The sequence below is a fragment of the Paroedura picta genome, chromosome 2, assembly GCF_049243985.1.
Source record: "Paroedura picta isolate Pp20150507F chromosome 2, Ppicta_v3.0, whole genome shotgun sequence".
Classification (NCBI taxonomy): Eukaryota; Metazoa; Chordata; class Lepidosauria; order Squamata; family Gekkonidae; genus Paroedura; species Paroedura picta.
The window spans coordinates 159,144,269-159,168,138 of record NC_135370.1 but is presented as its reverse complement, the minus strand read 5'-3'; the positions used below and the strand labels follow the sequence as shown (position 1 = coordinate 159,168,138).

General features: G+C 44.7%; 1 protein-coding gene across 3 annotated transcripts in view; it reads left to right on the top strand.

Moving 5' to 3' along the window:
* CCDC88C (coiled-coil and HOOK domain protein 88C) overlaps positions 1-23,633 on the top strand; it is a 132,435-nt gene extending 108,802 nt beyond the window's left edge. The window contains exons 20-30 of one of the 3 annotated variants that reach the window (XM_077323495.1): positions 2,166-2,443; positions 4,091-4,234; positions 6,063-6,249; positions 6,471-6,616; positions 7,758-7,847; positions 8,940-9,178; positions 13,357-13,521; positions 15,321-15,386; positions 18,516-18,584; positions 19,722-19,984; positions 20,940-23,633. In XM_077323495.1, coding sequence (XP_077179610.1) covers positions 2,166-2,443; positions 4,091-4,234; positions 6,063-6,249; positions 6,471-6,616; positions 7,758-7,847; positions 8,940-9,178; positions 13,357-13,521; positions 15,321-15,386; positions 18,516-18,584; positions 19,722-19,984; positions 20,940-21,956 — 2,664 coding nt within the window. In that variant the 3' untranslated portion in view covers positions 21,957-23,633. Of the gene's footprint in view, positions 1-2,165; positions 2,444-4,090; positions 4,235-6,062; positions 6,250-6,470; positions 6,617-7,757; positions 7,848-8,939; positions 9,179-10,904; positions 11,374-13,356; positions 13,522-15,320; positions 15,387-18,515; positions 18,585-19,721; positions 19,985-20,939 lie in introns of those variants that run through there. The other 2 variants (XM_077323496.1, XR_013228565.1) reach the window with 2 other exon arrangements.
* Positions 23,634-23,870: the final 237 nt, after the last annotated feature.

The window sequence follows — 23,870 nt, the reverse complement described above, 5'->3', positions numbered from 1 at the left end:
GTGTTAATTGAAAAGAAATAGGATTCCACAGGTAGTAAAACTGCTACCTTTAAAAAAAGAAGAGTTGTTTGTTCCTATTCTGGATTTGATGCTATTAAAACGAAGAGACATTTCAGAAATGTACTAAAATAAGTGCAATAGTAAAATTCTTTATGTTATTACATTTTGTTAACTTTATCAGCATACTTGCTTTGTGCTGAGCACTAGGAAGAATATCTGTTTCCTTTTTTGAGAGAGAGCCGGTATGGCTGGAGCTGGGCTGGAGCTGTTGAGTTCTTCACATTCTGCTTACTCAAATGCTCCCTGAATGACTTCGGCCCCATCTCCCCCTCCAGTCTAACTCATAGGCTGTTTATGAAGATAAAATGGAAGAGGGCAGAATTGCATTTATTTGCTTGAGCTCTTTGAAAAAGGAAGAATAGGATTAAAATGACAGATGTAGAAAGTTCGCACTGTTCATGAACGAATCAGACAAAATGCAGTCTGGATTTTTTAGCATTGTGCCAAATAATAGTTACTGTATTGCGCCTAATAATAGTTACTGTTGTTACTTGAGCTGCTCTTCAGCATGATTTCCTTTCAACTGTGACAGATTTAGAGCTTGAATGGTTCTTAAGAGTCCTGTCCCCCCTCCCCCCAAAGTCATTGGCTTGACTGCATTTTGTCAGAGAGTACAGAAGTGTGTCAGCGGAGGTACCAAAGGGACATGTTTTGGTTTTTAAATCGACTGGCAAAGCCAAAACATGCCATGGTGGAAGATTTTGCAGTAAACGGGGCCTAAGATCAAGGGGAAATTATTTCCATTCACTATAACCCTAAGTATATGTCATATCCTTTACATGTTCTAGGTGGTATTATTTTCACACACACAAATAGAGGCTAAAATATTTTGAACAACCAAAGTTTGCTTGCTGCTTTGGATTTTGTAGAAACAGGTACCAATAATTAATTTCCAAATATATATAGTGCCTTCTTATTAAGACCAAGCAAAATAACAAGGCACATTTTGCAGGCTTTCAAGTTTTCTAGTACTCTTTTTTTTAGGACTGTTTGCCAGGCTAGATGTGAAAAAGGGAGACATGGCTTCTTTGCCTTCATATTGTGTTCGCTGGTTCATTGACTTCAGTGGTCTACTTGTTAATCTTCTTTTGGAATAATTCATATGAAGTTCATTGACTTCAGTGGTCTACTTGTTAATCTTCTTTCGGAATAATTCATATGAAGCTGAAATGTTAGACTAGTATCAACATTTCAACCTTGTTGGTTTGCTTGCTTGCTTGTTTATACTTTGATTTATATGTCATCTCTCAGGGCAGCTCACATCAATAAATTAAAAACTGCACAAAAATGTAAAATACCCATCCATATTCCTGGCTCCAGCACCCCTATAAACCTGGCAATTAAGATGTCCACAACTGTAGCCAAGCACTGAGTGGAGGATGGTAGGGGTTCAGCTGGAAGCCCCATTCGATGGTGGTGGTGGTCCTTGGCCTCAACCAAATGCCTGGTGGAAGAGTGCCTTCTTACATGCCCTCCAGAACTTTGGGAGCTCCATGAGGGCTTGCACTTCAGGCGACAACTTATTCCACTAAGCTAGAGCCAGGGCCCCAAAAGCCCAGTTTCAGGTGAAGGCTAAGCATACCCCTCTAGGGCCGGAGATCGTTAGTAGATTGAAGTTAGCTGAATGGAGAGTCCTCTGAGGCAGGGGTAGTCAACCTGTGGTCCTCCAGATGTTTATGGACTACAATTCCCATGAGCCCCTGTCCGAATTTGCTGGCAGGGGCTCATGGGAATTGTAGCCTACGGACCTCTGGAGGACCACAGGTTGACTACCCCAGCTCTGGGGGATGTATTCAGACAGGCGGTCCCTCAGGTATGCAAGTCCCAAACCACTTATGGCCTTAGAGGATAGAACCAGCACCTTAAACCTGATCCGGAGCTTAGTAACCAGTGCAGCTGTTGGTCTTACATGTGCTCTCCATGGGGTCCTTGATAGGACCCATGCAGCTGTGTTCTGGACCAACTGCAGTTGATCCTATACTGTGAGATCTTTGAGAGTTCCTTGCTATAACTTCCAAGAGATTACAGTGGTTTAACTATGTAACCCCTCCGATGGCACCCCTCTGTGCTAACACGTTTTTGTGTTGCCTTGATATAAAATTTAGGTAGAGAATTCAACGCTAAATTCTCAGAGTGCCTCCTTGATGGCTCAGAACACCCTCCTCCAAAACCAGCAGCTGGCCAAAGAGAATGACTGTGACGGCCTGTTGAAGCAGAAGGAGCAGCTCAAAGCGGAATATGAGTCTCTGCTTCAGGACCACGAGCACCTGGCCTTGCTTCATGAGCGGCAGTCGACCGAATACGAAATGCTGATCAACCAGCACAGCTGCCTCAAGACACTCCACAAAAGTCTTGATCTGGAGCACAAAGATCTGGCTGAAAGGTAGGGGGGTCTTGTGTCGCTACTGGAGAGGAATGGGTTGCTCACCCTAAGGATTACCAGCTTCGTGAATGGCCTAGGGCTTTTGAATACTTACCTTGTTTTAGTGATACCTCCATGCTGTGAAAAGCTTCACTTTTTAGTGTCTGCAACTTGGAGCTGTGGCAGACCGGGTTCTGAGTGTGCGGCTGACCACTTATAGAATCATAGAATCATAGAATCATAGAGTTGAAAGGGGCCATACAGGCCATCTAGTCCAACCCCCTGCTCAACGCAGGATCAGCCCTAAGCATCCTAAAGCATCCAAGAAAAGTGTGTATCCAACCTTTGCTTGAAGACTTCCAGTGAGGGGGAGCTCACCACCTCCTTAGGCAGCCTATTCCACTGCTGAACTACTCTGACTGTGAAAAACTTTTTCCTAGCCTATATCGTTGTACTTGAAGTTTAAACCCATTACTGCGTGTCCTCTCCTCTGCAGCCAGCAGCCAGTCCATGTCAGGACTGTGACTCACAGAGAGGAAGGAAGCGCAGGCACCTGGTGATGGCTTCTCCTGATCACAGTTTTGCTTCTTGCTCAGCCGCCTATGTGAATGAGCAGACACCCCTCCAGCTGTTGCTCCTAGTAGTCAGTAAACAGGGGCCAGTGGTGAATGGAGGCGCTGCTGCCACCTTCCCTGTCACTTGTCTAGCAGAGAAGAAAGGCATGGGCTGTGTGCATGCTAAGTGAGAAAGAAGAGTGAGCAGGCCCTACCCTTCCAGGGCCACCACTGCGATAGCCAGAGAAAGGGAGCAGGCTGTGACTGCTGCAGCTACTGCACAGTGGTGGGCTCTTCCATGAGATGTCCAGTATCGCTGGTCCCCGGCCCTGGGATACAATAAGATTCTGGGGTTTTTCCAAAATACAGAAGCCCTCTTTATGGAACATCGGAGGCAATTATATAGAGCAGGGGTAGACACGTCTGGAACGCCATTAGCTAAGAGCTGCGATTAATACGACCTTACATACTGTCCAAGTTTTTTTGCATATAAGAAGTGTGTTTGAAACACTCATATTTGTCCCTTGATAAAGCCAGCAGGTGAAACGTGTTGGGACTTATATGAAGGATTAAAAAAACAACTGAAATTGAAGAAAGATGACTTTTCTTTGATTTATTATTGCCATTGTTGTCCCAATACCCCTGATATAGAGCAGTTGGGGTTTAAATATTTAGGAATATAATTCTGTTACAATGCAAGCTGGGCAACACATTGTAAATGAATCATAAGTGCTATGATTCTAACACCAGAAGCATCTTATATTTATCAGAGGCCTCCCGTTTCTAATTAGGAGCCGCAACAGGAATTTAGCCCTAATACTTTGATACTATTAAACAGCCAGAATCCTGTTTTAATAGAGTTGCAAAATTTTTACAAGAAATGCGAACATGAGCATTCTATGTTTAATTTTGCACATATTTCTGGTCCCTGTATTATTCATTTATACTGTTTTGCATGCCAATAAAGGTGCTGTTGGACCCAGAACTTGGTCAGATTCTTTCCCCTTCCCTTGTATATAGGAGAATGTGTTATTAATACTTAACCTCCACGTGTACTTAAAGAATGAGGAAAACCAGATTTATTTTAAGAAGCAGGAACTGTTCTTTTCCCTAGGTACAATAGTTTAATGCACTACAAAGCAGAATTGGAGGAGCTGGAAGCTGTGTTAAAATCAGAAAAGGATGTTCTACAGCAAGAAAAAATTTCTAACACAGCGGTAGTTGCAGAGAACCAGAAGCTGAGAGATGATCTAGAAAGGTAACTGCCTGCAGAAATAGCATAGAACTTTTCATTGTACGCATCTGAGTCACTGTGTTTGATCCTGTCTCATTTCCAATAGCATGTACAAAATTCTGTCCTGGTGGATGGACATATGGTTGGGCACAAACTGGCTGATGAACCAAAGTTTGTCACAAATTTTGTTCAGCTTGGATTTCATTAACCAAGGAACCACAATGAACGTCTCTGAAATTTGAGGGTGCAATTAGTGGTGATTTGTGACCCTGTGTGAAGAGCAGAATGCAGGGGTTTGCACAGGAGAGAGGGAGATGGAAAGCACCTTCCTGGGTGTCCCTCCCCCTCCTTGCTGTATGGGCAGGAAAGACATAGATGTGATCCTGTCTCATTTTCTTCTGGCCAGAAAGGTGGAAGGAAGTTCCTTCCAAGGTGATCTTTGCCTCCTTTCTCCTGGCCACAGTGAAACCCACCTGGAGAAAGGGGAAAGGGAAATCCTTTCCTGAACTACAGAAATAGAGTCCAATAGCTCCTTTAAGACCAACAAAGATTTATTCAAGGCATGAGCTTTCGAGTGCATGCACTTTAATCTTTCCTGAACTAGTTCAGTTCAGGTGGGGGGCTATTAGGTTCAGGGTTCAGTTTGGGCCTGTCCCCCAAATGAAACAAATCTTCTTTTATAGGTTCATACCCATCCCTAGTTGGGCATCTTAAGATGTTTAAGTGGGGCCAGCACTTACAGGCTAGGCTGTGGTTCTTTGCATACAGAAGAACCCAAGTTCACTCTCCAGTAGAATCAAAAAGAAAGGTAAAAGGCCTTTACCTGAGATCCTGGAGAGCCACTGACCTTGGTAGACCAATGTTCTGACTCAGTGTAAAGCAGTTTCATATGTTCATGATGAACAAGCAAAGTCCTCCTTCAGAAGTCGGTCAGCACAACCTAATGGTCTGGGATGTATCCTGATAAGTCCTTCACCCTGAGCGATCTCAGTCTTACCTGGCCTGCACCGACTGAATCCCACTTTATCATTTGGGCAAATGCATGAAGCTGTCTTATACTGAATCAAATCCCTGGCCTATCATTGTCTACTTAGACTCACAATGGTTCTCCAAGGTCTCAGGCAGAAGAATTTCATATCAGCTGTTTCCATCTCTTTTGACTGGAGATGCTGGGGATAGAATGTGGGACCTTCTGCATGCTAAGCAGATGTTCCGGCTCCTGCTGTCTATACCTTTGATCCTATCTGTTTTTTCAACCTTCCAGTTTGTTTGGAATTTCTAAGTGTTTCTCTGTCTTTTTCATAGCATTGAATGTCCTGTGGAGAATAGAGATGAACTGTAAATTTGATTAGACATAGCAACTTAACATGGGTGGAGAATTTAACACACGCACACCCACACACACAACTTCTGGTGGTGGTATTTTGGATTTTTTTTTTACCAGAGTGGAGTGGGGACTGGGAGTTAGTCATAGGCAGAAACACAGAAATCTGTTGTAAAATATTAGCCTCTAGAAGACAACAATTTAGACAGGTATAAAAATACTCTGAGTATTTGACAAAAACCAGAACACAAATTCTTTGCCAGAACACAAATTCTCTGCCAGAATGGGTAATCCCTCTCAAATATTTTAATATTAATAAATCAAAATCAGGACTGTTTTACCTTAGCTGATACCAGCTCAAAATCCTGGTTTTTGATTTTTAAAAAAATGTTTATAACATTTCTTTATCAGAGACAAAGTTCCATCTGTTGTTTTTTGCAAATGTAATTCCCCCAAAAGGCATTGATTGCATTGCTCATGGAGATTTGATTGGGGAAGTAGCTAAATCTTTTGGCTTTCCTTATTTAGGGTGAATTTTGTACATGGCCAACTCAAGGCAGATTATGAAGGGCTTCATCTCCACACTAAGGAGTTGAAAACTTCCTTGAATAATTCCCAGCTAGAACTGAACCGCTGGCAAGCTCGCTACGATGAGTTGAAGGAACAACACCAGACAATGGACATCTCCTTGACCAAATTGGACAACCATTGTGAGGTGAGGTCCATGAGACTATGTATGTCTGTATGCATTTATTTAGGTCAGGCTTTCTCAGCCAGAATTTTCTGAATGGGATCAGTACAGTATTTTTTGGGCTATGGGGGAAAAACACTTCTGAAGGTGGAAGTTCCTTCTGCAAGCGGAAAACTTATGATTCCAGTGAGTATTTTAGCAAGTGCAAAGTAAAGAAACTCATCTGTAATGTGTGTGTTGTGTAGCTGCTTGCTCGTTTGAAAGGAAACTTAGAAGAAGAGAATCATCACCTCTTAAGTCAGATCCAGATGCTGAGTCAGCAGAACCAAATGTTGTTGGAGCAGAACATGGAGAACAAGGAACAGTATCATGAAGAGCAGAAGCAATACATGTAAGAGCCTTGCTGTATCTTGCTGTCAGATTGGTGAATATTGAAACATGGTGAAAAGGAAATTCTTTGCCCATTGGGTCAAATTAGGGAGATCGAAAACTGTTCCAAGAAGCAAGTGTCACTGTGGAGTGATTGTGTGTGTTCATTTTTACATGACTTATTTAGCAAAAATCTGACCACCCATTATCACTTAGGCAGTAGACAATTCAGTCCAGAGGACCAGGCAAGTTAAATAGGTTGGGGATTGTCTCAAGTCTGCCTTGCTGATATTGACTAAAACCAGGGCCAGGGCCTTTTCAATCCTTTCCCCCACGGGTGGAATGAGCTCCAGAAGAGCTGAGGCCCCTGTCGGAGCTGACCCAGGGCCTGAAAAAGAAAGCTCTTCCACCAGGCATTTGGTTGGAGCCAATGAATTCCTGCAATAATATCATCCAGAATATCATTGGGCTCCTTCCACAAGGATAACCTCCAACCAGAAACCAACATCTGGAAAAAGATCCGGAATTAACTAAGATCCAGAATTAACTAAAATTGCCTCAACAACACCCAAGAATAATATATACCAGCAGTTGATTTTATTGTCTTTTGTAGTTTTCTCTGGTAGTTTTTGTTCCTAACATTTTACCAGCATCTGTGGCTGGCATCTTTAGAAGTCTGTCATGATGTGTGATTTTAGTGTTTAATAGGTTTTAATGTTGTTTTTATTGTCTTAAGAACTAACTGTTGTTTTATTGCCAGGATGAATAAATCACATCATATAAATAAATAAAATCCAGCAATGTGGTTATTTTAGATCTTTTCCTCTCCACTAACGCCCCCCCCCCATAATTAGCATTTAAAATAATACGTAAAACAATTCAGTAAAAACTTAAACCCACATTAGTGTTTTAGAATTCTCATTTATACCTTTTGTCTCCTCTTGCTAGTTTCTGCCCCAGCTGAATCAATAATGTGAATTATTTCGGCCTTGTGACAGAAGAGGGTTTTTTAATTACTCCAGATCTGGCTGCCGGGATATTGACTTTTGTCTCCTGGAAACCCAGGAGGTCTCAGTTTCTGATTATACCTGGTTCCCAGCAAGTAGCATCCTTGAAGTACTAACACATTTTCCCTCCCCCACTCTCTTTTTGGATCTCAACAGTGATAAACTAAATGCCTTAAGGAGAAACAAAGAAAAACTAGAAGAGAAAATCATGGATCAATATAAGTTTTATGACCCAGCTCCAAAAAAGTAAGTTTTCTTTAAGATTAAAATGGCACTGAATAGAGCTGGGGTGATGAAGGAAGTCACCTTTTTATTTAGGTATTATCCATTTGCAAGGGGGAAAGGTAGAAACTGGAAGCACATTCTGGGTCCCACAGTGTAGAAATTGCATTAACAGTTGCCTAAGCTACTTCGGACAAGATTTGAGGGATTTGTTGCAATTTTATCTGGTCGTAATCTGTAATGGCACAATTGGCATGGGGTTTAGATTCTGGAATGTATTTATCGTATGCTGTGTGTGATGGAGCCAGGAGATCCAGAGATTGCCTGGCTGTCAGGCAAGAGACATTTGGAGATGGTTTGTCGTTGCCTGCCCTCATGTCATGAGCCTGGTACTCCTTGGAGGTCACCCTTCCAAGCTTCTGCGCTTTGGCTTGCCTGGGCTGTCCAGGTTGTGTAGATTCTGGTAGTTGTGTGTGGCCTTGCAACAGGAAAGGCTAGGGTTTAGCCCAGGGGTAGTCAAACTGCGGCCCTCCAGATGTCCATGGACTACAATTCCCAGAAGCCCCTGCCAGCATTTAGCCTATAACTTGATTAATTATGTATGGTGAACCCCAGTCCTTTTTCCCAGTAGAATTTTTTAAGCAATATGGGACATCCCAGCCATTTTTAATGCCCGCATTCTGATTAAGATGTTAATCAGAAAGCCCAGATAAAGCACAACAAATGCTAAAATCAGTCTGTCCTTTTTAAAAAGGTTGTAGATCTCTTGTGGCGCAGAGTGGTAAGGCAGCAGACATGCAGTCTGAAAGCTCTGCCCATGAGGCTGGGAGTTCGATCCCAGCAGCCGGCTCAAGGTTGACTCAGCCTTCCATCCTTCCGAGGTCGGTAAAATGAGTACCCAGCTTGCTGGGGGGTAAAATGGTAATGACTGGGGAAGGCACTGGCAAACCACCCCGTATTGAGTCTGCCAAGAAAACGCTAGAGGGCGTCACCCTAAGGGTCAGACAGGGGATACCTTTACCTTTAGATCAAGAAAAATAAGCGAGATAATGGACTTAGGTAAAAATGTAAAGAGCACAACTGACTCTCCTGTTCAATATCTTCTGCCATTGATAGGAAAAACCACTGGATAGGAGCCAAGGCCTTGGTTAAATTAATAAAGCCAAAGAAAGAAATGACAAGAGAACGGTTGAAATCTTCAGCAGAAAGCCCGCCGGGGCATTTGGAAAGTGCAGAGACCGCAGGATCTCCACTGCCCTCCCAGCGACTGAAGCAGCAAGAGAGTCTGGATAACACGTCTGTAGGTTCAACTTCTGCGGAAAGCAGAGAACAGAATAATGGGTCTGCAGGCAAAGGTAGGCGTCATTTGACATAATGGGTAGCTTAAGGCTGAAGAGCTTGTGCTGGCCTGGATTACTAGCAAAAGAAATAAAAAGGTCAGCGTGAAGGCCACCTCGATATCAGTATCGATGGAAAAGTTAAGCACACAACTTCTTACAGAAAGGATGAAATTAATACTCTTGCGCATTGCAGCAGAACAAGGTTAACGGCCTAGAGAATGGGAGTAGCCTGCAGAAGAAGAGATGGTTTTTATACCCCGCTTTTCGTGGTGCTTTGTAGGGACAGACTGAAACAAACAGGGCAATCTTGAGAATTTAGAGACCCTCTGGGGGAGCGAGTGGCTTCAGTGTGGTCCCTTTAAGCTGGAACAGGCCGGGCTTGCAAGCTGAGGCCTCTTGTATGGCTGACAAATGTGCTCCCTCATGCACAGTAGAGTAGCTGTGTTGGAGCTTTAAGCAAACGCCTATCACCCTCTGTAACTGGTACTGCAAAATGAATGAATTTCTATTTACAGAGGGGTCAGATTCTAGCTTTTTGCAGTGGATAGGACGCTGTGTTAGGCACATAATATGCTGAGATCACTGCTTATTAGTCTACTGAGGGGGAATTACCCATTTTCTGGAGCCTTAGTACAACTCCCCACCTTGCCCTGTGTGAGGTTCAACTGCAAAACCAGACAACTGGACAACAATTGAAAGTGTGACATGGCTTGATAACAGCAGAGGGAGCAATCGAAAAATAACGAGCAGCATGGTATTAAGAAGATGACGAATGGGAGGAGTTGTGTTACTGATACTGGGACAGGCATGGGTCTGGCTGGTGTTTTTACACCATCATCACCTGTTCCTTAGCACAAAACCGGTGCAAGGTACTATACTAAATTGCAACAGACAATGGGCTTCTACGGGTAGAAGTCAGTTGTGTGAAGAGCTGCAGAATCAAAAGTTTAAGCGCTGATACGAGTAATTTCTGTTTGGAGTCTTCTGTGCTACACAGACCTTACTAGAAGACATTGTTCACGAAGCATCCAAACATTTGTGGGTACATATCAGACCTGGGAGAAGCAGAGTGTGCTTTATCACCAAGGATGTCTGAAGACTCAACTAACCAGGGTCCCATTTGACATGTAGGGTGAATGGGCCCTTAACAGTGTACTGAGAATTCCCATTGAGCTCAAGGGTATTAAAGCACTTCTCAATTTTACACTTTTCCAGGTAGGAGTTTCTGGGAAACCTGCATATAAATTATCATGTGTGACTAGACTACTCAGGAGTTTTGGGGTTGAGTTGCTGCTAGGACACTACTTCTTGGCTTAAGATTAATTCCCAGGAGTATGTTCATATGGAGCAGCCCTCAGGCCTTTGCTTGTAGATATACTGCATAAACTAAAACCAGGCGCATCTGGGAACTCTGTCCAAGGTTGCTTTCATTCCACGTGTATAACAAACAATACGCTGATGAAGAAATTTGTGTTTGGCTTGCAATTAAGGTGGTGCTGTTTTGTAAATGGGATTAAAGAAAACAACGAAGGAGGCTATTTTGTGTGTGAAGTGACAATGTACGTTCATTCCTAGACAGTAGAGACTGCGCACTGTTAGAAGTAGTTGCTGTAGAAGTAATTAATTCCTGTTTTTGACGTTTAGCTGGTCTCTTAAATTGTGTGAAATGTATTTTAGTTGTTCCTGATCTTTTTTTCCTTCCTTCTTCTTCTTTTTGGGATCTCTGGGCCATAACATTTAGCTGTTCCGCGCAAAAAGATTCCCTTTCTGAGAAGCACAAGCAAGCCCAAAGAGAAGCCTCCTAAGTCTCCATCGACTCATTCATCTCTCTCTAATCGCCTCTGGTTCTGGTCGTCTTCTGACAGCCCATCTTCTCCTAATGAGCCACTTTCTTTCTCGGACATGGGAGCTCTCTAACACCCTCTCTTATTATTTATTTTTAATACACTTCTATATTTTTTTTAAACTCAGACCCGTAACTTCTTCAGACACTCCCCCCCCCCCAATCCTACCGTTCCATAACCACTGGCACAAATTAAAGCCAGGACCAGATCAAGTTGACACGGACTGCATTTTTTGTTTCCCCCATAAGATGAAGAACCTTTATTGCACAATCTGGACCATTTCTTCAGTGCAGTACACTTTAAAGAGACCCATGACACACAGTGCCCTTATGTTTACAGTGCCACTGACGATGGCGCACACCTTAAGTAAGTGAGCTTGCTGTGTGCTTCAGTGATGTTTTGCTATCACAGATGTGCCTCATGTCCTGTCCAGATGTGGAAATGGCCTGTTCTTGTTGCTTTGTTGCCAACAGTGCATCCTCCTCTATAAAATTTGCCTTGCCAGCATTAAGGGCTCCTTACATTTTACACTTTTGCATAAGCTCAGTCCCATGTAGGCTGTTTGTCTCTCCTCTGCTACTGTGCAATATACGTGTGGAAATGGGGTGATCTCTACAGTGACTTGCCCAGAGAGACTGACAATTAGTTGGCTCAGTGAGTGCCCTTCTGTCATTGGAAGGAGTCATTCTATGAATGCTAGGGCTCCTTGTGATTTGAATCCATCCCATTGTAAGCCTCCAAGATATCCTAACCTGATCTTATTTTGGTTTGTTTTTCTTTAAACCAGAAAATGCTAGGGGAGCTCTGTGGTTAAAATGTGCAAAGCTGTAATGAGCAAACACACCCCATTGCAATGGATTCGCCAGGCACCTTACCTGTGCTACGTTTACAGTAGATGCTAAGCAGCAGCTCTACACAAAATCCCAGCAATTGTCACTGCTTGTTATTATAAGCAACTGGCCTTTGCAAACCCACTGCATGGCATATGCATGCGTCCATCTTTCTGTTGCACTTAAGACCTTTGCTAAGTACCTTTGAGAGCAATCTGAAGCAGGTTTACTCAGAAGAAAGTTCCATGTTAATTCCATGGAGCTTATTCCCAGGAAAGGGTCCTTCGGATTGCAGCCTCCTTTTGGGAGCGCCATGTCTCCTTGCCCCCTCTCAATCCTCACCTGTAACTAGAGCATCCCTATGCACAGTTCGCCCCACTGTCTTGGAAACTCTTCTTTTTTTCCCTTTTGGGCTAATAGAAAAAGTCACACTCCAGCCTTTTAGCTTGGCTGCCGCTAGCCTTGGCTTGTTGGATCCCATAAATATTTGGATGGATGACTCAGTGAGCCCCAGAAATGTGGAGCCAGTTAGATAAAGTCTTCTCCGGCCACATTACGGCAGCATACACCCTTGGACATTCTACTGGGCACTACACATTCCGAAAATTCAGGGGAAACAACACAGCTTCAAAACACTTTTCACTAACTTTTTGAAATGCACTTTTAACTAATCTATGTCTTTGGTGCTAACTCCTTTTTTTCTGTCGTCTGTGCCAGTCATTTGTTACTTGTCTTATTTGTTTCCAGGAATTCAGTGCCTTTGTTGACATAGAGTTGCTGTGGAAAACAGCTGGAAAACAAGGGCTTGCTTCCCATCTGAGCTAATTCTGAATGCACGGGCTATGCCTTGGTTTTTTAAAACAGGCACCTTAAGACATTGCAAACTTTTGTTTTCTTTGAATTCTACCATGCTCCTGCTTTAAATAATTTTGCACTGGCATGAGAGACAATTTAAATTGTAAGTAAAGCTCCCAGCCTCACTAATACTGTCCAGAAAACAGTATGGGAAACAAGATCTCTTGCAGGAACAACATGCTGTAAAAGCCACTGCAGATTCCAAGCCTCTTCTATTGTCATCAGGCATGCATCACTCCTACAGCTTAAACTCAAGGAAATTGCATTTGAACAACTTGATCCAATGTGTGTTTATTTGGCAGTAAATCCCACTTGCTTACAGAAGTCCCTTTGAGTTCCAAATAAATGTCCTAAATAAGTGCATGAAGCTGCAGCATTAGAGGACCTTCATCCCTTCCCAAACCCCATTTGTGTATTGGCTCCCCTCTTTCCATAATATATGTAAACATGCCTCCTTCTTTTGCTCATCTGTTATTCACTGAGCTGGCAGCTGTTTGCAGGACTGGGTGCAAATGTCTGATCTCTGATTGTTTTATTGATGGAGTTTACGTCGTCCTTGTGCCTCTTGTTCTGTTCCTGCTTGCTGTATTTATGGCATGCTTAGACACACGTTTTGTGCTGGTGTGCATTATTTTGTATCTCCTTCCCCCCTGCTCAACATCAGTGGATCCAAAGCATAAGAGAGTTTCTCATTATGGAGGCAGCAGCGACTACACTGAAAATGCTCTTAAACATTGCTATGTGGAGCCAAGTTCCAGGACTCAGTCTGCATCAGCCACCTTCTTGGCCACTTCTACTCCTACCTCTAGACACCAAAGCAGACCCAAAGGTATGTAGCATGTCCCATCTCTCTGATCATCATTACCTCTGCCTCAGTCAGATTGAACCTCCCTTTGGGAAAAGCCGGCCTTATTGCTTCTAATTTCTCTGATTTGGGAGAAGATGGCAGCAGCTGGACTGTGCAGCTGAATAGACCTCTTGCATGGAAGAAGGAGACACATGGCTTGGCTTTCAGATTACAAAGTGGAAATATGCACAGGAGGATTATTACAAGTAGGGAGGAAAAGCCGGGTGGCTCAATAAATCTGAACAGAAGAATTCCGATGTTCCTACTATGTGTGAAGTTTTTACTGATTGTCACAATAACAGACCGTGACTTGGTGCAAAGATCGATTTACTGGATAAATGCGAGCAAACCTGATCAGTAAGTTGCCAAGACCAAAGCAAAGTCAAGCTTATATCGGTTGCCCCCATGCCCACCCCCTAGCTCCAGTTTTCAGCAGGAAACAGGCTCTGCAAGATGAAAGACACAACTGTGTGAAACAAAACAAATGCTGGAGAAGAGCAGAATCAAGGACACAGAATCTGGGATGTGACACCTCAGGCTGCCCACTAAGTAAGACTTAGCAGGACAAATGGGAACTGGTATCAAGCCAGATCAAAGGGTAGATATAACCAAAGAGCTGGGGGAAGTAAACAGGAAAGAAGATGCCATGAGAGAGTGTTTGTCAGATCAAATATAAAATACTCATGTGACACAGAGATAGATAGATGCATGGCAGGATTAAGCATTTTTGATACTAGGTCCTCTGTTATGTTTTCAAGAGACTTTGCTCTCTGTTTGAGGTTTTTAGTCACGTGCCATTATTACAAAGCTGAAGAAGTTTCACAACGAAACTAGCGATTACTTGGGAATCTAGTCTGATATTAAAGCTTCTGAAGACAAGAACTTCTCTTGATGCTTCATATTTACCTCTAGTAGGAACACAGGAATTCTTCTGTTAAGATTTATTGAGCCACACGGCTTTTCCCCCTGCTTGCAATTGGTTTCAGATTGGTAGAATCCTTTCAAGGGATTTCCCAAATCACAAATAAGTGTTAGAGAGCCAGTTTGGTGTAGTGGCTAGGAGTGTGGACTTCTAATCTGGCGAGCCGGGCTTCATTCTGCACTCCCCCACATGCAGCCAGCTGGGTGACCTTGGGCTCGCCACGGCACTGATCAAACTGTTCTGACTGAGCAGGAATGTCAGGGCTCTCACAGCCTCACCCACCTCACAGGGTGTCTGTTGTGGGGAGAGGAAAGGGAAGGTGACTGTAAGCCACTTTGAGACCCCTTCAGGTAGATAACAGCAGCAGATAAGAACCAACTCTTCTTCTTCATAAGGGGGTGCATTTAAGAACATTGTCTTGCTATATTTTTACCCCAGTTTTCTCAACAGGCATGCCTTACTGTGGCCTAGCTTCTCTACTCTCCAGTGGGTCAGTGCTGAGGGGCAGAGACACAATTGTTTGAGATAATGTATTAGAAATAGATTCTGGTTCAGTATTACAGGTCCACCTGCTATATGCTGCTGTCTTCTAATGGATTTGGGTTTGTCTCTGAGTGTTAGAGTTGATATCTGAGCTGGACCTTGGGCTGACCACCGGGGTCCCATCTAGTCCCCCCATAAGTCTTCTTTAAACAGGTAGCTTGTTATGCAAACCAGCCTCAGTTCTGGCTGTATTAGCCCATGTCATTTCTGTAATTACCATCTTGGCTAGTTGGATCTTCTGTTCTTATTCGATGACATCCCCACCGGCATTGTACCTTGACTTTTTTCTTTTTCTTTTGTTTTTGTTTCTTGGCAGGCCACAATTCAGATGGAGATCTGTGTAAAATCTTCCCAGAGGCAGAGTTTTCAAGCAAGCAGCACAGTAAGTTTGCACACAGAGAAATTAATCCTAGCTTTCTCCCTTTTCTGTATTTGGCTCTACCTCCCACTGTTGATGAGACAATCACTCAGTTTGGCCATGGCCCCCCGGTTTGGTCACAGCCAGACTGTTTTTGATAGCAACCCTGAGGAAAACTGACCTCTCACTCCTTTAAATTTGGCGGTGTCTGTGTTCACATTCACATGCTATTTGCCAAATAACTGTTGCTACAAGGAGGACCCACTGCTCAGCAGGAAAGTACTTGCATGAAGAGAGTCCCAAGTTCAGTTAAAGGTAAAGGTATCCCCTGTGCAAGCACCGGGTCATGTCTGACCCTTGGGGTGACACCCTGACCCATTATGCACGGGGGTTTTAGCGCACATTCGGGGTGGAATGGCGGCGACTAAAATCACGGATAACGCACGGAGCCGGCTGCAACCGGCTGCAGCTTCGGTGCATGCCGCCAAAAAAGCCGCGTCAGTGAAACGCGGAAGAAAGCGCAGCTTCCGGGTGAGCGGGGCGCAACCAGAAGCGGCGCCCGGATCGGCGCGTGCATAATCGGTTACTCTGGGTTTTGCCGCCGTCGCGCCCCGCCCCGTGTATAACCGGTATGCGTCGCGTCTTCCCCCTCCGCGTTTTCCATGTGACCCGAAATCGCCGTTTCGGCGGCCGTGCATAATGGGCCCCTCCAACGTTTTCATGGCAGACTCAATACGGGGTGGTTTGCCAGTGCCTTCCCCAGTCATTACCGTTTACCCCCCAGCAAGCTGGGTACTCATTTTACCGACCTCGGAAGGATGGAAGGCTGAGTCAACCTTGAGCTGGCTGCTGGGATCGAACTCCCAGCCTCATGGGCAGACACCTTCAGACTGCATGTCTGTGGCCTTACCACTCTGCACCACAAGAGGCTTTCAATTTCAGTGAATGGCACCTAAATTTTAAAGAATCTCTGGTCTGCACGGCTGAAGAAGAGCTGTTACTGAGACCTCAGAAAGCTGCTGCCCGTTAAATGGGATGGGGATGGGGTGGCCTGAGCAAGTACAAGACAACTTTTAGTTTGCTTACACACTGAGTTCTCAGAGTGCTTCACATCTACTGCTTCAGTAGTCTTCAAAACAAGAGATTGTGCCCATGTTGCAGAGTGGATCTGAGGGTAAGAAGATGTACGCTTGACTAGGAGCACCTACTTGAGTTCATGGACAAGGCCAAGATGACATGTGCACACGTGGATCTCCCCACTCATTTATCCAGCGCACTACCTGAGAGAAGTTGGAACCCTGGAAAGTTGCCACACAGCATCTGTACCACAACAGCATTCCAGCAGGTGGCAGTGTGCGCCCAGAAATGTCGCTCCAGAACCAGCCCAGTAGATTTTGATTTTTGTTTCATTTTAACATTTGTGGGTGTGTTTCACCACATTAGGACTTGGTTCAGATGCAACATGAAACTGTCTGTTTTAACTTTGGTTTGTTTGAAAAATCAAGGTTCTGCTCAAAGAGCATCACCCCAAGTCCTGGATTGACTCTACAGATGTTGGTTCCATTTCCTTCTCTCTCTTGTCTAGGAAAGCATTTCCCTGACAACAAGCCAGGAATTCCGCATCTGGGTGATCACATGAAAACATAGTTAAGACTAACTTCAGATCCTGATTCTATACATTCTGACTCACCTTAAATTAGTGAAGTGGCCTCAATTTAAGACAGTCACTGTAACTGTAGTTTGATTCAGGTGGGTAGGTCGTGTCAGTCTGAAGCAGCAAGACAAAGTTTGCATCCAGGGGCACCTCTTAAGGCCAACAAACTTTTACTCATGGCCGAAGGGCAGACATATTCATGTGTACACACATGATTGGTTGAGCAATAAAACCAGAGTCCAGTAGCACCTTTTAGACCATGCTTGCATTCAAATGCTCACGCCTTGAATAAATCTTTGTTGGTCTTTAAAGGTGCTACTGGACTCTGATTTCATTGTGCTACTTCAGACCAACACGGCTACCCACTTGAATCTATGATTGGTTGAGGAAACTGATTCATTATATCTGAAGTGTGCTTGCATATGAAAGTTTATATCTTGGATATCTGCAGTTTATTTACTTAAATGATGGTCTGTTTAGTGCATGTGTATGAAGCATGTGTATTTACCTTGAATCATTTGGATAGGTTTACTTTGCTATTTAATAGGTGAGCATCAATCCTTTTCCTTTCCCACCACAATTTGTGAAGGGGAAACACAAAATGATGTCTCATGCTGCCTACTGGCTGCTTTACAGGGCCATCCTAAGATGCCTTTCTTGGGACTAAGCCCCACTGAATACACCAACTGAATAGGACAGCCCTGTTCATGTAGCATCACCCTTTTGCGCACTGGGGATTACTTAGCGCTGAAATCCTTTTCATTGCTGTGGTTCTGTCAGCATTTGGGAAGCTGGTGCTTGAAGGCGCCTCACCTTCCGGACCAAATAAATTAAAAAAATCTCTACCAATTTTTCATTTTCATTCAGAACATTTACTGCCGTAAAACCTGGGCACATTAAAAAAATTGCCTTATAAAATCCACCTTGGTATGTATGGTTGATAGGGGAGCCGCTGGCAGTGCCATTTTAGTATTTAATTATTAGAGAAAAAAGGCATTATTTCAGGTCCACATCCTAGATATTTACATAGTTTTCATCCCTTCATACTCCACCACTCCTAAGACCCTGGGGGTCATTTGGGGCTTTTCATGGGGCCGTGGTTCAGTGTTAGGGCATCTTGCTTTGCCCGCTCAGTCTCTGGCACTTTGAGGTAAAAATGAGGTTAGCCAGTAATGAGGGAAAGCTCAAACCAAGGCTCTGGAGAAGTGCTGCCAGTCTGAGTAGAAAATACAGCTTGTTATAAAGCCACTTCATGTATTCCTCGAGGTTCTGATCCAGGCCACAGCTGCATATCTGTCAGCAGAGTTTTCAGCCTCAAGAGTCCACAGTGACTATAACGAGAAAGAAAGAAAGATTTCTTAATTGGTGCCAAAGATATTTCTTTTGAGCATCATAAAACAGTATTCTGCTCCCTTTCACCTCACTTCCTTCTGGTTTGATTTCACTTTCCTTCTCTTATGTTTTTCTTCCTCTCACCCAACCCTGCTCACCCTCTGCAGTATCCAGGCCAAATAGCTTAGAGAACAGTGAAAATGCATCCACTAGCAGCTCCCCTCTAAACCTGAAAGGTGAGAGATTCACATAAAAGTAGTGTGTTCATTTTTATAGCACATAAAACTGTCAGCTGTGAGTCATGGCTGTTCATCAAACCAGCCCCTGTGGTCATACGGTTTGCAGAGAGCTATTTTTAAAAGTTTAATCTCTCTGCGCAAAGGCCAAATCTGTTCCTGTTCTACATAGCATTTGCATGTGGTTGGGTTTAAATAAATGTATAAAGATTTTCCCAGTGTTGTCACTGGTTCTCCAGACAAATTTGATAATGCTGTAAAGCAGACAGGATTGCGCTCTTTAAGTAGCTGAAAGGTTGTCAATTCAACTAGGGCAGGGAGCGGCACCTGTTGGCAGCAGAGGATAAGGCCTGCAGTAATAGCTTTAAACTCCATGTAGAATGGTACTGGCATCATATTGTTTTGCCTTTTGAACCTGTCCATAGAGTTCTCATGGCAAAGATACTGGAGTGGTTTGCCATTTCCTTCTCCAGTGGATCACCTTTTGTCAGAGCTCTCTGCTACGACCTGTCCATCTTGGGTGGCCCTGCATGGCATAGCTCATAACTTCACTGAGCTATGCAAGCCCCTTCGCCACGGCAAGGCAGCGATCCTTGAAGGAGCTTTGAAAGCCTACTCCGTGACAAAGAAGCAATATTTTCCCACTACATCCATGCACTGTAGATCTGCTGAATTCTTCTGGGTGCTCAGGGACCTATTGTATTCTGGCCAGTGGATTATTTTGCTAAGTATTTTTGTGGATAAAATTCTACATCCATTCTGACTTGGTTTCGATAGTTCCAGAATGCTGAATTGTTCAGTTGCGTGAGACAGCTTTCAGTACACACAATCAGAGTATGTGGACAGGACTCTGGAATGGTACTTGCTAGATATCAGGGGAAAATGTTCACAGTAATTCAGAGGTGGAATAGGCTGCCTAAGGAGGTGGTGAGCTCACACTCACTGGTGGTCTTCAAGCAGCGTCTGGACAGATGCTTATCATGCATGCTTAAGGCTGATCCTACATTAAGCAGGGGGTTGGACTAGATGGCTTGTACGGCCCCTTCCAGGTCTATGATTCTGCGCTGAAAGACAACTTTGCAGTTATCAGGGGGGAGCAAGGAGGTAACTTTGGTGTGTTGGAATCTTCTTGTGCAGGTTCTTTTGACCGCATTCATGGAAGATCAGAGAGCCTCAGCAGCGACGACGTGGTGCAGAGCAGAGACATGACCAGTTTGTCTAGAGAGGGCCTTTTTAGTCCTAACTCTAACACAAAGCATAGGAGTGGCTTGTTCTCCACTGACGGACCTCAGAAAAATGTCCACCCGCAACTTCTCAGGCACCGATCTGCCTCTCCAGGGAGTGAAATGGTAACTCTGGAAGAATTCCTAGAAGAAAGCAGCCGGCTGTCACCACTAAACGTAAGCAAATTTAAGCCTCTGCCTGTGCAATGATGCATACGGGATTACAAATGTCTCTAGCGGGAGATCCAGGCTGTCTCGATTACTAGTCAGTCTAATGAGTAGATCAAGGATATTTAAAAAGAGAGGATCTAAGATTGGGGATTAGTACCATCGGTATCCCCTCTCCACCTGCTTGTAGTAGGAGGGGGAGGTTGATTAGCCTATCTTGCCAGGTTAGCTTGCTAACCGATAATGTTATATTGTAATTGTTGTTGAGGGATTTTAATGGATTTTATTGGGGGGTTTAAAATGTTGTAACCCGCCACGAGCCATAAGGGAGTGGCGGGCAATAAATCGAAAGATAACAATAATAATAAAGTGGTCAGGGGTGCAGAATGGTGAGGATTTCTGAGCTAGGTAATGAGATTAATTCAGAGGTTCTCAGCACATGGGTCAGGGAGCAGAGGAGGTCATAGGACGGTATTTTCTGGATTGTGAACCCCATTTTGCCTCTTTTGAGTGAACTGTGGGTGGTTTTCATACATAGAAAGCGAAAGCACTCATGAGAAGGGCGAGCAGAGTGACAATGGGCTCCTTTAGCACAGGTAAGTTCAGAGAACCTGGCTCCTCTTTCTCCTGTCACATGCCTTCCATCTATGTTCTTGCAGCTTCTTGGGTCTCATGTTGCTGTCTGAGGTTAGCAGTGAGCTCTGAGTCTGGAAAGCTCGAGGATCATTAGATGCTAGAATTTGTTATTTTCACAATCTCACCATATATCAATTAAGCAGAATTTCAAAGTGGCTAGGACTAGTTAAGCTCCGGGGGGCTTCCCAAATTCTTCTGCCTGATGCCACCACCTCATTTCACCTGTTGACTGTTGCAGAGAACTGCTAGGGGGAAACCTTGGAAAAGCTAAATTGCTGTATTCAGACAATGTTAGCATTCACTTCGTGGTCCTTATATTCCTTCTCAGGACATGTCGAGCAGAGATGACTTGCTGAGTGACTACTTTAGAAAAGCGAACGAACCTCCTTCTGTTGGCAATCAGCTCTCCCAGGCAAAGAGGAAGGAGGCCGTCAAAATGCCGACCAGCTACGTCACTCCCACTGTGAAGATGCTGGCCACGAATGAAGAGGGAAGGCCCCCTAAACCAGGGCATTATGTCAAACCAAGCCCCAGACCAGCAGAATCTGAGCTCCTGACTAGTGCAACAGGTTCCCACAGACTGACCCATGCATCTCAAAATCAGCCCAGCAAGGGGATAAGGCAGACGGCACAGCCCTTGCAACTCAGTACCAGCAGCAGGCAGAGCACCTCACTGAATCGAACATTCAGCCTAGCTTCAGCAGACCTCCTCAAAGCCACTGGCCCAGAGACATACAGACGCTACGAGAGCCTTCCAAAGTCTGCGACTGCAGACGCCCGAATAGGCAAGGAGGTGAACAGCCAGACTCTGCCACTCCCTTCGCCTGCGGGCTCTCAGGTCCCCCTCAGAGAGAGGCCACAGTCTGCCAAGCTGGGGGGCTCTTTGCAGGGCGTCGATGCCCGCTGCCGACAGCTTGATGTTCGACGCCTCTCGCTAGCGCCTCCGAAAGATGAGAGGCTGCTCCCGTTCCCTGGCTCTGCCGCCGCTTCTGACGACGATCTAAACTGTCAGCCGCCTGAGCAAGCCAGTGCAGGATTGGAGCAGCACCGTCTTTCCCCTCACACGACTTCGAAAATCAAACCCAAGTCGGCTGCGCGGTCTGGGGAAGTAGCCACCGTGACTCCCGTCAGAGTTGTCTCCGGCTGCGCTGAGGGGAATGTCTCTCCAGCACTAAGCCCAAGTGACTCCTCCAATACCAAAAGCCAGAGCCAGTCTCCGGAAAGTAAAACTCTGTCAGGGAGCACTGAAGAAGCAAGCAGAGCGGCTGCCTCCAAGAACCCCTCGACATCGCCAGATCCCCATAGCGACCAGCAGACTGTTTGGTATGAATACGGCTGTGTCTGAGGCCTCCCTCTTCTCCCCCGGCCTGGCTGCAATCCCTGAAAGGGGTATCATATTTGCATTACTACTGAAAACTGGTTAGCTGTCGTTGTCTCAATTGTCTTGGATTTGCTAAAGTTTGTGTTCAAATATATTGGCACACCTGAGGTGAAGGACTGATTTGCCAAATGTGGTTGCTGTTTTGCTCAGAAGGTCCCATGAACAGCTAGAGGATGTGTAATTCTCCCCACCTCACCTTTGAAAGCCAAGCAGCTAAGTCAAAACTGTCAAAACATCATGGGCTGCACACCGCATGCTGTGTCTTCCTTGTATCTCATTCCCTATTGTCAATAAATCACACTTAACGGCCAGACGCTGTCAGTCAACTGACCTCAATCCTTACTGAAGACATAATTTAGTACAGCAAATACAATCTCCACACACACACACACACAGTGGTAAAGAACACAGTGTTCCTTTGCACACTTTAAAAGAATCTGTGAGTCATTTTTTGCTGGTGGTCCTGATTTAAACAGGATATTATTTCTGCCTCTTTCTCTGAGAGCCAGCTTGGTGTAGAGGTTAGGAGTGCAGATTTATAGTCTGGCGAGCCAGGTTTGATTCCACACTCTCCCACATGCAGCCAGCTGGGTGACCTTGGGCTTGCTACGGCACTGATAAAGCTGTTCTGACCAAGCAGTGATATCAGGGTTCTCTCAGCTTCACCTCCCTCACAGGGTGTCTGTTGTGGGAAGAGGAAAGGGAAGGTGACTTGTAAGCCGCTCCTTCGGGTAGAGAAAAGTGGCATATAAGAATTGACTCTTCTTCTAATGGCCTTCACAGTTATACTATAGAGGCCTATTCAACACTCTGGCTTTCACAACATCTGCCTTAGAGTGCTGGAGAGGTGCTGCCTTTTGGATCTCTGTTCAATGTTTTATGCAAAACACTGGAACAGATTTTCTGCTTGTGTGTGTGTGTGTGTGTGAGAGAGAGAGAGAGAGAGAGAGAGAGGGGGGGGACATCATCTTTAGATGGCACAGGCAGCTCTCCCTGCACTGGGCCAACATGTTCATCCCTGCATACATGAAATATTAAGTCCCTACGTGGCACTGCTTGCGTGTCCATGGAGTATGTGCCGTCAGTCTGTTTGCCTCCTAGAAATGCATCCAGCTGCTTGTTTCTCCAACGATGTGCGGCAGACGGTTTGAATGGATCTCCCAGCTGCTGCAGTCTTCCGGCAGGCTTGTGCCATTGGGCCCATCTCGTTCCACAGTCACGGATTTCATTTTATTGTTGGGCTTAGCTTCTGTCTCCATCAACTTGATCTGGGTAGACACCAAAATAAATTTTATATGCACCTGGAAAGAAATACTTTTTATTATATTTATGTCCAGATTAAGCTTTTTTTTTTTTTTTTTTTTACATTTCTGGCGTTTTGTTGGCTGCTTGTGTTGACGTTGTGTGCGTGTGTGTTTCTGTTTGCTGTTTCGCTTGTAAGGATGCTTCCTTTGCAGCAGGCAACATTCTCACAATTGTAAAACTCCTCTTCACTTTTGATTCCGCCGCAGTAGCAAGAGGGCATGCAGTCCGTAACGAATGACACGCAACCAGCGACTTATGTGCGTATTGTATTGTAGTGCGTAGCGGTCTCTTGTAAAAAGAGCAAGATTGTTTATAATAAAGCCTTTTAAAACTACAGAGTACTGTTGGTGTGTGTCCTTGCACAAGACTGAAGGAAGAGACCTTCTGCAGCAGGAGTCCCCAGTAATATGGCTGCCAACGTAAATTAAACTCCCACACACACCAGATTTCCTTTAAAAATTGCTCTGCCAGTTTCTTCTCAGGGCAAGTAGGGGGGGGGGTGCCTCTTTTGTACAGGTCCTGCTCGGTCCAAAAGGCATCCAGCCCTCCTCCTCATTAGATCCTTGAATTGTG